Source organism: Salvia splendens, chromosome 17 (assembly GCF_004379255.2).
Source record: "Salvia splendens isolate huo1 chromosome 17, SspV2, whole genome shotgun sequence".
In the NCBI taxonomy this organism is placed as follows: domain Eukaryota; kingdom Viridiplantae; phylum Streptophyta; class Magnoliopsida; order Lamiales; family Lamiaceae; genus Salvia; species Salvia splendens.
In genome coordinates, this window is record NC_056048.1 from 9,968,722 (window position 1) to 9,985,154 (window position 16,433).

General features: G+C 44.3%; 2 protein-coding genes across 2 annotated transcripts; one reads left to right on the forward strand and one right to left on the reverse strand.

Annotated features, from left to right (window-relative positions):
* Window positions 1-1,605: 1,605 nt before the first annotated feature.
* On the reverse strand, window positions 1,606-2,830 carry LOC121774288. Its single transcript, XM_042171187.1, has 3 exons — window positions 2,822-2,830; window positions 1,698-2,732; window positions 1,606-1,617 (listed from the first exon to the last, which is right to left on the reverse strand). Exons 1-3 carry the CDS (start codon window positions 2,828-2,830, stop codon window positions 1,606-1,608), a joined length of 1,056 nt encoding a protein of 351 aa, XP_042027121.1.
* Window positions 2,831-5,739: 2,909 nt separating this feature from the next.
* Window positions 5,740-7,659, forward strand: LOC121774289. The gene is made up of 2 exons (XM_042171188.1): window positions 5,740-5,984; window positions 7,575-7,659. The coding sequence occupies exons 1-2, from the start codon at window positions 5,740-5,742 to the stop codon at window positions 7,657-7,659; spliced, it is 330 nt and encodes a 109-aa protein (XP_042027122.1).
* Window positions 7,660-16,433: the final 8,774 nt, after the last annotated feature.

The following is a 16,433-nucleotide window of genomic DNA, read 5'->3' on the forward strand; positions in this document are numbered from 1 at the left end:
GATTTTGCTGAATTTATGGTATCCACAAGGGTTTAGGCGATTTCAGCTGGAATTTTATTTTGCAAATTGGTGGTTGATTTTTTTGTTGAAGGGTTAGCATCTGAAAAACTAATTTGCAATTCTTGGTCGAATTTAATGGTTGTAGGGTTACAGTCGGGGCATGTGGAAAATTTTGCTGTTCTTGGTTGAAGTTTACAGTTGGGCGGAAATTTTAGTTTACAGTTGGGCGGAAATTTTAGTTTATAAGTTGGGCGGAAATTTTAGTTTTTGTGCTATGTGCTATCTTTTCGGCGAAATTAAATTCAGGCCGTGTTGAATTCTTGCATTGCTGATTTGAATTTTGTACTGTCAAATTGAATTCAGGTCGTGTTGCAATGTCTTCTTCTTCTCAATCTTTCGGCTCAAGCTTCAATTGGAATTGTCCTCGTCCCGAAATTGTGAAATGTAATCACGATCTTGAGGCTGAGCTTGTGACATCTAGGACGGCTGCTAACCCGGGTAGACGTTACTACTGCTGCCCAATATGGAAGGTTAAAACCATGTATTTTGGTCCTTTTTCCATTAATTTTCTTGGCATAAAGATTAATGAGGAAGTATTATGCAGGAAGATTGCAAGTTTTTCCGATTGGTTGATGCGAGTCTATCCCCAAGTCAAGACAGTTACTTTGAGAGAGCGAAACTTGAGCGAGACCAATTCGAATCTGAACTTCGAGCCAAATCAGTACCTAAAGGTGTTTTGCAGGAGAAATTGCGCATGAAAACTGTGGAGGTTGAAGCCTTGAAGTTACAACTGGGCATGAAAACTGAAGAGTGTGACGATTTGGCGCTAACAATTGGTAAAACGCCAAAAACTCTCCGACGGTTAAAAATCACAATCTTGTTCTTATGTATTGTAATTTTTCTACTGTTATAACACATCTATGTCGTGTTCACTCCGTCGTTATCTTCTGATGTGGATTGATTACGCTTTGCAAAGCTTTGTTTTAATCTATGCCTGAGAAATCACGACTGAGGTTACTCAAATATGACCGAAATCACAAACCATGTACACAAATGAATCACGAAGTACTCTAACAAATGCCTGATATTGATTGACCACGTTTTGTTATAATCTATGCCTGAAATCGAAATCACGAATGAAGTTACCTAACTATGACTGAAATCACGAACCATGTACAGCAATGAATACAAACCGAACTATTTCAAATGCGTGATGATGATTGTTTTCTCTATGCCTGAAATCACGAATGAAGTTACCCAACTATGATTGAAATCACATACAATGTAAAAAATGGATACAAACCGACGAAGTACTCTATCAAATACCACCAAAATATGTCATGATATCATTTCCACCAAAATAGTAGAGTAATTTGTTACAAACTAGTCTGTAACATATATAACATACATATCATATCATCACTGCCACCAAAATATACAAACTCGTAGTTACCATACACATCATATCAACACTGCCACTGTAAATTTTTCACCCATCCCAAACAAACACAAAGTTTTAAGATTAAGTAAGGCCCGCCAATCTTGATCACCACGGCGGCCGCATCTCTGAGGCTGAGTCCTGGTCCGAGTGCTTGGTCCCGGATTCTAAACATTAGGCTGCAACACTTAACAGCATAGTAAGTATATACGAGAAAGCACTGTGTACAATTAGAGAATATATGTTTATTGCATATTACCTCTCGGCAATTATTTGACGATTCTGGCAAAGTACTCTCACCACGTTCACACGACCCGATGTGCTGCGAAGTCTCCCCAACCTGAGAACGGGCATCTGTCTGAGGATCATTGCTGCATGTCCTCCTATTATGACCTTCTTGACCGCACCGCCGACATTTCATCACGAAGGTGCGACGCAATGACTCACCTTCGTCCGCATGAAGACGAATCTGGGGCTCCTCACGTCTTCGTTTCTTTGGCCTACCACGTTGCCGCTTTGTCCGCGGGGGCGCCGGTTCCAACGCATCAGCAGAAGAAGACTTGGGCCAATTGTCCACCCCATTGATGGGGTAAAGGACATTCTCGTATAACATGATCATTGTGGACTTCAAATAATATCGGGAGACGAATCGCGTCACGTCATCGCCATTCTTGTTGATTGTTGCGATAGCATGCGTGCATGGGATTCCGGTTAGCTGCCACAATCTGCAGGAGCATGTGAAATCACGCATGTTGACTACATATTGGCCAGACGGCCTAGTTACTTGGTACGAAGACTGTCCGTTCCATGTAGCCCTCCACGATGACGCCCTCACGTACCACTTGTCAACAAGCTCCTTGATAACAGGAGGGACTGCGTGAGTGTAGCTTTTGATCCAATGGCCTCTGATCTGAATTCTTTCCATTTGACTTGTTCGAATCTCCTCCAACATGTTGATAATTGCTTTCTCTCGAGCCAATGCAATCTTCGAATTAAATGTCTCACAAATGTTGTTCCGGAGCACATCATAACAAGTGTGTGGAGAGAAAAATGCCTTGACCCACTTTTCTTTGGGAGCAACTCCAGAAAGCCACTGATGTGCTTGGGGATACTCGGTCTGCAAAGCATTCATCTTGTCTACATAATGTTCGAGGGTGGTACTCGAGGCAATCTCCCACAACCGTTCTTTGAAATTTTCTCCAACAAATCTCTTCTTGAAATCGTTGTAAATGTGCTGCACACAAAAGCGATGCTCGCTTTGTGGGAATTCCTCAGCAATCAATTTTGCAAGCCACTGATGCAACACAACAAAACATTACCACAAAATCACAGTTCAAGTACATCATGTATTGATCAAATCACAGATAAAATAAAATCACATACCACGTACATTATGTAATATTGAAATCATAACGACCATACCTTTTGTTGGTCAGACATAAACACATATCATGGCCCATTTGCATGCAAGTTTAGGTCATCAGACAAGTACTCTACGAACCACTTCCACTGGACATAACTCTCGGCTTCAGTCACAACCCAAGCAATCGACCACCAGCCATGTTGGGATCAATCCCCATTGCTGTCATGAGTTGTCCTCTGTACATCCCTCGCAAGAAACAAGCGTCGAAGAAGATAATTGGCCGACATAATTGCATCCATCCCTTTTTCAATGGTCCAAGGCAGCAGTAGAACCTCACGAATCTCGGGCCCACAGCGCCATAATCCCTCGTATTCTCATAATGTATATGAATGCTGGAATCAGGGTGCGTCTGCTCCAATTCAGCTTTGTAGTAGAGCAAGTTTCTGTATTGGGTTGCCGCAGAGCCGAATATTCCATCCAGTGCGTGCTCTCTGGCCCGATATGCCTTCATCCTACCTATCTTCAGGCCAAAATCTTCATCGAAACACTACCGTATAGCTGCAAGTGGAATGTGAGGGTTGGCTTTGATCTTCTCCATATAACGCTCACCAAGCCACTTTGCCGTCAGCCACTTCGAATCCAACACCTGAGAGCATGTGTGCGCATGATCGCGTTGCATATTCATCACAACGTAATCATGACCGTTGTGTATTTCGTGTTTCCTCAAGTATACATACCACTCACACCCTTGCCCTTTACAAATGGCTCGAAGCTTGTCGTCGTCATTTCTTTTCACGTGCACCGCCTTCTGGTCATTATTGCGTACTGTCTCATCACGTCATAGAAGAAATCCCTATGCTTAAAAACATCACTTAGCTTCCACAACGGAAGCTCATTAATCTCGAGCTTGAACCGGGTAAACTTTATGCCGCTCTTCTTCAAACCCTCCAAATCCTCGAGGTCATCAACATCTTGTAGCTCGTCCACAGCTTCTTCCTCGAAAAGTGGGTTGTCTGTCATGTTCCTCTTGTCTACATAAGGAGAATACTTCCTCCGCCGTTTATCCCCTGACCCCGGCTGGTCTTCGCCTTGACCCGGCTGGTCTTCGCGTTCACCTGGCTGGACTTCGCCTTGACCCGGTTGGTCTTCGCGTTCACCTGGCTGGGCTTCGCCTTGACCCGGTTGTTGTTGGAAAATGGATTCGTAATATGAGGTGAAAAGCTGCTCATCTCGGCACATGTGTGCCAACGAAATAAAATGGTTCATCTCATCATCTTCACATCAGTCGGCGGTCCCTCGATATGTAGATGGCAGCCGTCCGGAACGTACTCAAACGATGGAATGTATACCTCCTCTTGAGGTTCTACTCCCGGACCATCATGTACTTCCGGAATACCTTGTACCTCGGGTCCAGCTTGCACTTTCGGTCCACCATGCACTTCAGGCACATCATGCACTTCATGTCCAGCTTATTCCACATCACGTTCAAGTGCGGACATTAGCAATTCATCCGGAATCTCCTCTATAATGAGAACTTCCACCTTCAGTTGACATTGCGGTTCAGCTGAAAAATTCAGGGTCGGGTTGTACACACTATCGTCAACATGCTGAACATCTTCACTATGAATAGATTGCCCTATCTGATTTAACATAAAATCACAAATGAACACCATACATATAAGCATAAATCACAACTATATTACAAAAGGTGGCACTAACCTCTGCCACGCTATCAGGGTCTACAATTGCTTCATCTTCATGCAGGAGAATCTGACCAATAGATTAATCACATATGAATACTAAACATAAACAATAAATCACAAACATATTCCACAGTAGTGTACTAACCTCTGCATGGTCTATAACTGCTTCAACCTCAACCTCAGGTTGTTTAACGTGTTCACCATTGCTACCTTCATCTCTATCTTCTACCTCAATCTCATCTCCATCTTTGCATTCATGGACATCTCCTTGTCCAATAACTCATCGACTGCATCATTCTCTTCAACCTCCATCACAACAGTTTCTGCTTGGTCTGCACTACATGATGCAAATGCATCTATCAAATTCTTACTTGCTGCCTTCTCTTCCCTCTTCCATTCGCGACGTTTGTCTTCTAAACTTTTGGTCAAATACTCTTCAAACTCGACATCCATGGGGTACCACTCAAGCATCAATAATGGTGCCGATGGTTTCCTCTGCTCCTCGTGCTGATGTTTCTTCCTTTTCGGTTTACTCTTACTCTTCGGCACAATTGGTTCCGGTTCGTCAAGCTCTTCAATGACCACCGTGGTTTTTTTACAAGCGTTCACAAATTTTAGAAGCTCCTCCGCTTATTCCTTTCGCTTCTTGAGCAAGGCGACCGCCTCTGTCAGCTCCACGAGATAAATGTGAACAAGCTTTGTGCTAGTAGCCGCGACTTCGAGAAAAGGGGCCAGATGTGGATCGTCCGTAATGGGCAGCAAAGGACCTCATATTTCCACGCCCATACAACCAATATTGTACATTGGATGAACGTAATAGAACTCACAGATGGTTTTCCTATTGTACCCCAATCGCAACACCATTGCGGAAAGATCTAGGAGCTCGAATTGGCGAATCCAGCAATAGTCGAAGAATGTCAATTGCCCCCCAACATACTTCTTCTGTCCATTGATTTCGAAGATGAACCCTCCGTGATGAAAAGCGACAGAAAACATCCCGACATGGTCCCCTGTTAGGGGGTTTGTATAGAATTAGAAAACTTCCAAATTTAAACCAACAAAACAATTTCACATATAAAGTCCTAATTTCCCAAACGTGACGACCTCAAAATAATTTCACAAAACAACCAATTTTCGGAGCCCTAAATCACAGTCAAAATCGCTTGCTTGGAATTTTAAATTTGAACTTACTATATTCTTCTTCCGGAACAAAGAAATCCAGCAGAGGATCGCGAATGCTCCATGTTTCTGGGTCTACGTCGATTAGCTCCGGGCCTCGAGCCCTTCTACCGTATCTAGGTGATGCCGGAGGTGATGGTGACGAAGATGATGGCGTTGGCGACTTCTTTTTGCGCCTTGAAGAACTACGGGAGGAGGACGCTCCACCGAAACTTCATCTCCGTTTTGGAGGCATTGATGAAAATGGCGTGAAAGGCAGCGGCGTTTTCCGAGAATTAGTAGAAAATTGTGATGAGATACGGTTATGCAGAAGAAAATGATGCAGTTAAAGTGGATTGGAGGGAAAAATGAAAGAGAAACTACCGCCTAATTGTTTTGGCGAAATGGCTAAAAATTGGAAATTACAATGCAGGTCCGAGGGTTTGAAAATAATAGGGGACAAGAACCATGCTTTGCAGTCACATCAATTACTTTTCGCAGGTCCCATCAACATTGCATGCAATAGTGGCGGCCATACAAAAGGCTGATTTTTCCCTTCCAAGCCCTGAGGGTATTATTGTCCGAAAATACACGATTTGTGATTACATATTTTGTTAGATCCCTCTGGTGGGATTTTTAAAAGTTAGGGGCCTCTGCTGTTACACAACGAAAAGTTAGGGCCATTTGGTGCAGTTCACTCTAAATTTTAATTGAAGGTTTTAATTGTTTACTGTTTGGCCTAGGACTGTCAAAATGGATATTGGGTATTGGGTACCCAATATCCAAACCCGAAAAAGTCGGGTAATTGGATACCCGATACCCAATTTTTCGGGTTTCGGATCGGGATCAGATAGTGAGATTTTTGGATTGTCGGGTATCAGGTTACCCGATATCCGATCCCGAATTTTCCGATTTTTTTATTTTTTTTAAATGTAATAAATTATGTACTATATGTTAATACTTTGCCTATTATAAAACCATGTTCACTGCGATTAATACTTGGAGACTTTATTGTGTATGTATGTGTTAATACTTGACAACATAATAAAAATCTAAAATCTAGGATATATTTCGAATTTTCGATGGACTTTTCTAGTGTTAATATTTATCTATAGAACTTATTAATTTTATTTAATGTGAGCTGATACATGATATGTTTTGGCAATGGTTTAATTTCAAATTCACATGAAAGGTAATTATCTTTATGGATTAATATTGTTCAGTTACTTTTGTTTGAGGATGAAATGCTCATTTTGTGTTTAGTGTCATTTTTTTATACATGTTGTTTAGTGTCATTTTTTCTCTTAAATTCGAACTACTTCAAGTTTGTATTTCTAAAAGTTTGTAGTTAATTTTCTAAAAAAATAGAAAAATCCAAAATCGGGACAGGGTACTCGATTTTTCGGGACTGGATACCCGAGTCGGGTATTTTGATATCTGATATCAGTTTCGGATCGGGTATCGGGTATCAGTTTTTGGGAAATTCAGGATCGGGTACCCGAAATTTTCTGATCGATTATCCGCGGGTACCCAATTTGATAGGCCTAGTTTGGCCCAATTCTGGTTAGAGTGTATTGTTTCATGTTTTAGACAATGTACATATGTTTGTTGGTGAATACTGTCAAGGACTCAATGTAACATGTTTGAGGTGAAGAGCTAGATGACGAATAACAAACCATCTTATTTTACATGCAGAAATTTAGATTGATGCTTCATGCTTTGTTAGACTATATTTGTAGTTGATAACAAATAGTTTTACTTATCTAGAAGACAGTTGTAGTTTAATTATTTTGTATTCGAAGGAATTAGTACTCTTTAAGTAATCAATTTTATAACATCGTCAGGAGTGAGATTTCTATTTTGGGTATTCACAACTTATTCTACTGGCTAAATTCTGCTTGTTGTTTTGTAGGCAGTTAATAGAATATTATTCCAATAACAAAAATCCTGCTGATGCTGAAGAAAATCTTCTGACATGCTTAGCAGACTTGTTTTAGCAGTATGTTTCTGGTTTTTTAAAATGTTAAAAATAAGTGCACTTAGTGAACCTCTATATCACATCTTTGGACTTTATCCCCAATCTATCACATCTATAGTTTCTCCATGTGTTTGGATTTATTTTAATGGCTATCAAACTTCATATAGTTTTTACTATGATCTTGGACATAGAACTCAGAAAATATGAGGGAGTGAAAGGGATAAGGGTATTTCCCTTATCACGATGCCGGAGACGATAAACAAGAAGTCCCGGGAGGCGGAATCCCGTCGACAACTCAAGCTTAAACAAAGAATTAAAATAAAACTGAAAGAGACGTAAATTCATATATATTCATTCATTCGTTCAATGAAAGGAATAACAGTGACACCTAAATATGTTAAATACTCTACCTTAAGGAACAAGAAAATATCCTAAACATATATCAGAAAACATATGAAAACATATATCCTAAACAAGACAAATCACAAACCTATTTATAATTGCTTGGCCGGCGTACGTGGCTAGTGATACTATCACAACGTTTTCATCTTCGATTCCAGTTCGTAGCTACAGAAAGTGGTGGTAAATTGGATTGGTATACGTTTTTGTTTCTTGAAATCTACATGTGTTGTGTTTAATTAGACAAAAAGCTCTACGAAATTCGTAGTAAATTGGATTAGTATTTTGTTTTACTTGAAATCTACTTGTGTTTAATTAGACAAAAAAATCTTGTATATGTCGCTCCTCATGTTGCAATTTTGATTTGTTTATACTGTGAATTAGAGGCGGATGTTGTTTTCTTCCTAATATGAACTTGGCTTGAATTTTTTATGTTTACTTAGTTTGAATGTGTTTGGCATGTGTCGAATGAATGTAGATTTGACTCTAGAATGGTTTTTAATAATGAGATAATTTGTTTACTTGGCTTGAATTTGTTATGTTTCTGGTTCCTTCGTTGTGGGTCTCTTCTATGTGAATCACGCAAAGGTTCTTCAGTTTGATGATGCGAAAGGTTTGCACAACCGCTTAAATAATCCTTGAGCTTGAAGACATACTATCTGATGAATCCGCGAATTTCTGATGTTAGTAAATGCTGGTAGAGAATAAAGATCACGACACAATGAATTTACGTGGTTCGATTTACTGAAGTAAATCTACGTCCACGGGAAGAAGGGAGGGCAAGATTGTATTGCTTGATCTGGGCTTACAGCTTACAACACAGACTTGCTATATGGTATTTTATCTCTAGAGAGCTTAACCCTTTTCTATCTGATCTAAGTTCTATTTATACATTGAACTAAGATCGTGGCTTGCATCACCACTAATGATGGTTGTGGATGTCGTGGAGGTCATGGAGGTCCTGCATGTAGCGTAGGTCATGGCCTACGATCGTGGCCTGAGCTGACACCACGTGGTAGTGGGTGTGTTGGAAGTTGTGGAAATCCTGTATGGGTCCACTAACTCCTTGTTCGGTCGAATACTGAGACCGAACTGCTTTGGTTGCCGATCTGAGAGTAGAGCTTGATGCCGACCTGAGAGCAGAGCTTGATTGGTTGGCTCTGACCGAGCTGTAGGCTGAGGCCGAACTCTTACTGAGACCGAACTGCTTTGGTTGCCGATCTGAGAGCTTGATGCCGACCTGAGAGCAGAGCTTGATTGGTTGGCTTTTACCGAGCTGTAGGCTGAGGCCGAACTCTTTGGTAATGCCGAACTCATACTCTTCCTTGGGCTTTGGGCTGATGGGCCGTCATTGCTGTTGGGCTTGTTTAGTACGCACCCCATCACTACCCCCCCCGAAGGGCGAAGTGAATCACTTCGGCGAAGTGAGTCACTTCGGCATTCTGGATAAAGGCAAGGGGGAGGCTGATGTCAGGGGACGTGCCTTGCATGTGACTGCATTAAATGCGACAGTAAAATCCGGCCGTTGAATCCTGAAAAGGTGGGATTCGAAACGGTGCGACGATTTTGAAATCTTCGCCGAATCTGATAAATACCTCTTTTCTTCATCATTGAAGCACTTTTGCGACTGCTTCTTCTGCACTCTCTTTTTTGCGAAAATTCTCTCTCCGCTTTCAAGAATTTCTTCAGATTTTGCAAAGAGTAAGAACCATGTCTTCTTCTTCTTCTTCCGAGTTAGGTAGCGGTAGGAAAGGGGGCAAGGGGTCTTCTAGCCGGAAAGAGTCCGGAGAGAAGACTGTAGAATACTTTCACAGCGTCTTGAGTAAGGACACCGTGATATCTCTACACGAAAAATATCTTCTTCCCGGGGGGAAGGCGGTGGTTCCCGACGATGATCATAGGGCTAACGACCCGCCGGAGGGTTATGCCACCGTTTACGAAGCCTGCTTAGAATGCGGGCTTCGTTTCCCTCTTCCCCCACCTTTTGTAGAGCTTCTTGATTTTTTTCAACTCCCTTTAGGTCAGGTGACTCCGAATTCTTGGAGGCACTTGTCGGCTTTTGCTGCCGAACTCCGTAGGCTAGATAAGGATCTGTCTCTGCGGGCAATCCTTAATTTTTTCCAATTTAAAAGGAAGGGATCTTGGTTTTACTTGATCCCCTTACAGCCTTTTAGGGCATTCTGCAAAACCAAGTGGCCGAAATGGCAAAACCGCTTCTTTTTTTATAATAGGACAGCGGCTCCGGGCTTTCCCTGGAGAGGGCCGAAGTCCGTGATTCCTCATCCTCGGTTAGAACCGTTGGCCGAGCTCGAGGGCGAGCTCAATAAGATTCCTATGATTAGGAAACAATACTCGGAAACTGAGCTCGTCAAGGGCGACCTCGTGTTCAATATCTCGTCTTCGGACGAAGAAACTGAGGGTGAGGATTTCTTTTTTATGCTTTACTGCTTTAGCAGCGAAAACTAACCTTGTTTCCTTGCTTTTTGGCAGTGTACATGCTGAATAAGATTAGCCGCAAATCTTCGGAGTCCAAGGAGCCGGAGAGGCCGAAAACCACCAGCTCGGCGTCTGATGCCGAGAGGACTCCGAAAAGGCAAAAAACCTCTTCGGATCCGAAGAAGCCGGAGTCGACTTCGGCAAAGGGGAAGGGGAAGGCCCAGAAGCCCCCGAGAGCGCCAGAGAAAGACGTGGTCTTGGCGCCTCCTTCGGAACATATCTGTGAGCCGTTTTTATGGCCCACGGACTTCGCCGAGGTGAATTCTCTTCTTGATTTTCTGGCCTTGCTTTTTTCCTGTATTTTTTGTGGCCCCTTTGTTGACTTTTTTCTTTATTCATTTTCAGAGGAACGATATGCTCTCCAAGCTCGTCGCCGTCGAACTCTCCAAAGCGTCCAATGACTATGCTGAGATGCAGAGGAAGTTGGCGGCTGCTTGTCATCGGGCCGAACAGGCTGAGGCTAACTTTGAGAAGGCCAGAGCTGCTAGGATTTCGGCCCAGGATGAAGCTCAGTTTGCCAAAAACCAGCTCGTCATCCAGCGAGAGCAGACGAAACGGAGGGATGCTGCTGCCGTGGTTGCCCAAGGGGAGGCTCTCCGTGTTTACACGGAGAAACTCTTTTTGAGCAGCCAGTTCTCGGCCTTTGTCGGTAGTCTGGTAAGGCTAATTACCGATAAGGGCGAGCAGGGGGCCGACGTCGTGCTGCCTCTGTACAGCCGAGAGATAGCAGCTCGGCTTCAGAATCTGCCGCTCCTTGAGGAGCTCGCTTCATCCTCGGTCCTGCTTTCTGCAGACCGAGTCCGGGGTTGTCGAGCTGATCGGGACGAGAACCTGGAGGCTATCTTTGCCTCCGTGGGACCCGTTTCACCCGCTTCGACTTACAACGGAGAGGGTGAGGCCGAGCCGCTGGAGCTGGAGGCCGAAGTCGAGCGGGCCGGGTATCCGGAGAAGGAAGCCGATCAGGAGGCGGAGGCGAGGCCGGCAGGATGCGAGGCCGAGGCTGAGGTAGCTCAGGAGAAAGAAGCTGAACCAGACCGAGGATCCGGAGACGAAGCTGGCGGAGTATGATTTCGTCTCCCTTCTCTTAGTCTAGTTTCTTCCTTGTGAAATGGCCTTGAAGCCCTCCTAGTGTAAAAAATTTTCCTTGTGAATGAAAAATTCTCTACACTTGTCTTCGTATAGCTTTTCGTACTCGCCTTTATTCCTGTTGTATTTTACTATCTGCTCGGTACAGCTGCCGAACTAATATAGCTGCTTTGTACTCAAGGAGATGGAGATACTTCACTGGAAACGGCTGTACTCTTCGGCTTTAGACGAAGCTGAGAAAAGAGCTATAGCCGATCAGACGAAGAATGACGAGCTTCTGGCTCGTTTAGTGAAGCTGGAGGCCGATAATAAGGACTTAGAGTCCGATAAGAAGGATCTGGAGGCCGAGCTGAATACGACCATTGCTGAGAGGACTGCGTACGAGGATTACATCCGTGTGCGCGGGGGAGTGACCATATCAGATGTTCAGAGTCGAGTTGACGAACTGTGGGAGGAATATCATGTACTCCGGAGGAACAATGCGCTGGAGAGCTCGGCTTGCCAACAAGTTGTGAAATCATTACGGCGCTGGGCTTCTCGGTACGACATTGTTCTTTCTCGGCGCCCCGCAATCGAGAGATTCCTTAGGCATTTCCCGCCAACAGATGCTCGCACTCCAGATCAAGCCTCTGGTTCCCTTGTTCAAAATCCTACTCCAAGTCAACAACGAACTCCGGAACAGCCGGAAACGTCAAGACGAGAACGGGCTCAGGAGCAACCGGAATCGTCAAGACAGGGACGGACTGAAATTCGCCGAGGAGTTGTGACTATGAGCGAGCAAGATCAGCAGATGCTTATTGCAGAGACTCTTCATCGCCGAGGGGTTAGAGCTTCTGGGGCTCGCGGAAGAGGTGTTGGGTCGAGGATAGCATCTCGTCGACCTGCTTATTCTTCATCTGCTCGGAACAACCGAACTCGACTTCCAGAGGATTTTGCAGATAGGTGGCTTAACTTCAGCAACCCTGGACAGTAGAATAGTCCTTTGTAATAGCGTAACGCCATTTTGTAGGGTAGCTGAGTTGTATGCCGAACAAGATTTGAAAAATGAAATTTTGTTTTCGCTTCTAACACTGTATTTACAGCTTAGCGAAAAAATTTCATCGTACTTGTCCTCGGTCTTATGAAGTAAACTTCTTTGACCGGACTTGGTCCTTGGTCTTATGAAGTAAACTTCTTTGACCGGACATGGTCCTTGGTCTGATGAAATAAACATCTTTGACCGGACTCGTTTTTGGTCTGATGAAATAAACATCTTTGACCGGACTCGTCTTTGGTCTGATGAAATAAACATCTTTGACCGGACTCGTCTTTGGTCTGATGAAATAAACATCTTTGACCGGACTCGTCTTTGGTCTGATGAAATACACATCTTTGACCGGACTCGTCTTTGGTCTGATGAAATAAACATCTTTGACCGGACTTGGTCCTTTGGTCTGATGAAGGAAACTTCTTTGACCGGACTTGGTTTGTGTTCTAATTTGGCGATTTTTGTCGCCGGGATCGAACTTTCCCTTGTCCTAATTCGGCGAGTTTTATCGCGTGGATCGGACTTTCCCAGTTAACCGAAGTGGTCTTATGCAGTAAACCTCTTTGACTAGACATGGTCGTCCTCGGTCTTGTGAGGTAAACTTCTTTGACCGAACTTGGTCGTCCTAATTCGGCGAGGTTTATCGCGTGGATCGGACTTTCCCTTATTGCAGCTCGTTTCAGACGGACTGCTTGTTAAGCTGAATTGTGGTCTTGTATCCTCCTTAGAAGCTTGGACTCACAATCGTTGGCTTATTGCAGTTCGTTTCAGACGAACTGCTTGTTTAAGCTGAATTGTGGTCTTGTATCCTTTTTAGAAGCTTTGACTCACAATCGTTGGCTTGTATATGTTCTAAGAAGGGGATCAGCCTTCGAAGAACAAGATTCCTCAGTAACATTTGTAAGAGACGACACGCACAGAGACAGACAAAACACACAGACAAAACGCACAGAGACAAACAAAGACCAAGCAAACCAAAGAAAGCACATTGACCGAACAGGACTCAAGACTGACTGACCGGACTGTCTCTTACAAATGGAACTTTTTGAGGTTGGAAACGTACCATGTTCGGGGTACTTGTGCTCCTGACACGTGAGTCAATTTGTAAGACCCTTTGCCGAGGACTTCTGACACCCGATATGGACCTTCCCATGTGGGTTCGAGTTTGCCCAGCTTTTCTGCTCGGCTTACTTCGTTGTTTCTCAAGACGAGATCTCCCACTTGAAATTGCAGCTTTTTCACCCTTTGGTTATAATACCGGGCTACTTGTTCCTTGTACTTGGCTGCTTTTATGCAGGCCAATTCTCTTCTTTCTTCGGCAAGATCTAGCTCGGCTCTCAGTCCGTCGTCATTCATTTCTGAGGAGAAATTTAGAGTTCGGGGACTGGGTACGCCGATCTCAACCGGAATCACGGCTTCAGTGCCGTACACCATCGAGTCCGGTGTGACTTCGGTCATTTCGCCTGCCTCTGACTCCGGCTGCTGTGATTGCTATACTTGATGGTGCCGAACTGATTGCTCGGCACTTTTAAGCGCAATCTGCGAACACACTTGCTCTTTTTCGATCACCTCGGATGACCGCTATCCCTCCTTTGGTGGGGAAGGTGTTCGGCGAGGAAGCCTCTGATCGCTATGATCGGGCTTCTTTTTGTCTTCTCTAGATGAGCTGTCTAAAGACCGTTTTCGACGGTCTGCCTCATCGGCACGAGAAAACTTGTCCGCAATGTCCCACATCTCTTGAGCTGTTTGCGGACTGCATTCCACGAGCTTTCTGTAGAGAGCTCCGGGCAGGATTCCATTTTGGAACGCCGAAATGACAAGTAGATCGTTGAGATAATCTACTTGTAGACATTCCTTGTGGAACCTCGTCATAAAGTCGCTGATCTTTTCGTCGCGACCTTGACGTATAGAAAGCAGCTGAGCCGAAGTGATTCGGGCTTCCGCTTTCTGAAAGAACCTCCTGTGGAAAGCCTCCATTAGATCTCGGTAAGATCTAATGCTGCCTTGGGGGAGGCTATCGAACCACCTTCTCGCGTTCCCGATAAGCAGCTCGGGGAACAGCTTGCACATATGGACCTCATTGAGACCTTGGTTTGCCATATTATACTGATAGCGTCCCAGGAAGTCATGAGGATCCACCAACCCGTCATAAGTCATCGACGGAGTTCGGTAGTTCTGTGGAAGGGGAGTTCGGGTGATATCGTCCGAGAACGGAGTCTTCAATGCTCCGTACATGGCGAACCCGACATCTCTTCGGTATGGAGGAGATGGAGATCTCCTGTGATTCCGGTACCGAGGAGGAACAGGAACATGTCGGGGTTGAGGATTCTTCTTCCTGGAAGACACGGCACTACTGCGGTAGTGACTTTCATGTCTGGATGAGGAAGGAGAACCCACCGTTTTCGTCTTCGGCTGTTGGCTCTTTTGCAGGAAGGCTAAGAACTCATCCTGCTTCTCAGCCAAGAACAGCTTGACAGCTTCATTCAAATCAGGCTGCTGGGAAGACTCGGTGTGTGGACCTTTTGAGCGGCTTGTTCCTTCATCGTGAAAACTGGAAGTAGATGTCTCCCGAGGCTGTTTTCTGGACCTGCGGGCTGGACTAGCTTCCTCATGGTTTTCACGAACGGTATTACGGGTAGTGTGTGATCTGGTATGCATTTTTTTGGGGTGGAAAAAGGGTCAAAAATTCACTTTATCACAAATTTTGGTTCTCTGTTTCCCACAGACGGCGCCAGTGATGAATCCGCGAATTTCTGATGTTAGTAAATGCTGGTAGAGAATAAAGATCACGACACAATGAATTTACGTGGTTCGATTTACTGAAGTAAATCTACGTCCACGGGAAGAAGGGAGAGCAAGATTGTATTGCTTGATCTGGGCTTACAGCTTACAACACAGACTTGCTATATGGTATTTTATCTCTAGAGAGCTTAACCCTTTTCTATCTGATCTAAGTTCTATTTATACATTGAACTAAGATCGTGGCTTGCATCACCACTAATGATGGTTGTGGATGTCGTGGAGGTCATGGAGGTCCTGCATGTAGCGTAGGTCATGGCCTACGATCGTGGCCTGAGCTGACACCACGTGGTAGTGGGTGTGTTGGAAGTTGTGGAAATCCTGTATGGGTCCACTAACTCCTTGTTCGGTCGAATACTGAGACCGAACTGCTTTGGTTGCCGATCTGAGAGTAGAGCTTGATGCCGACCTGAGAGCAGAGCTTGATTGGTTGGCTCTGACCGAGCTGTAGGCTGAGGCCGAACTCTTACTGAGACCGAACTGCTTTGGTTGCCGATCTGAGAGCTTGATGCCGACCTGAGAGCAGAGCTTGATTGGTTGGCTTTTACCGAGCTGTAGGCTGAGGCCGAACTCTTTGGTAATGCCGAACTCATACTCTTCCTTGGGCTTTGGGCTGATGGGCCGTCATTGCTGTTGGGCTTGTTTAGTACGCACCCCATCACTATCTCTTCTTCGTATTCAAACAATAATAATCATCCACATATATTTAAAAAAGCTCTAGCTTGGTCGTCATCAGTGTCGCTGTTTCACAAGATCTTACTCTCTCGTTGATAAAATACCTGCCCAAGTTAAACATTTGAGTCGACTTGTAGATGTTAGTGATGCTGATTGCTTTGTTAATCTGCAAATGAGTAGAAACATATTTAGTAAGCTGTGTAGACTCTTGAAGGAGTTATGGGGATGAGGGATGGAAGATTCATGACAGTTGAGGAACAAGTAGCCATTTTTCTGGGAATCCTTGCACACCACAAAAAATCTCGGGTTGT

What these genes read in the sequence shown, in the direction of transcription:
- LOC121774289 (XM_042171188.1), top strand. Translation starts at nt 5,740, where the DNA reads ATGCTCCATGTTTCTGGGTCTACGTCGATTAGCTCCGGGCCTCGAGCC. An exon ending in GAAAATTGTGATGAGATACG is followed by an intron (nt 5,985 to 7,574) that starts GTTATGCAGAAG and finishes GTTGTTTTGTAG; the next exon opens with GCAGTTAATAGAATATTATT.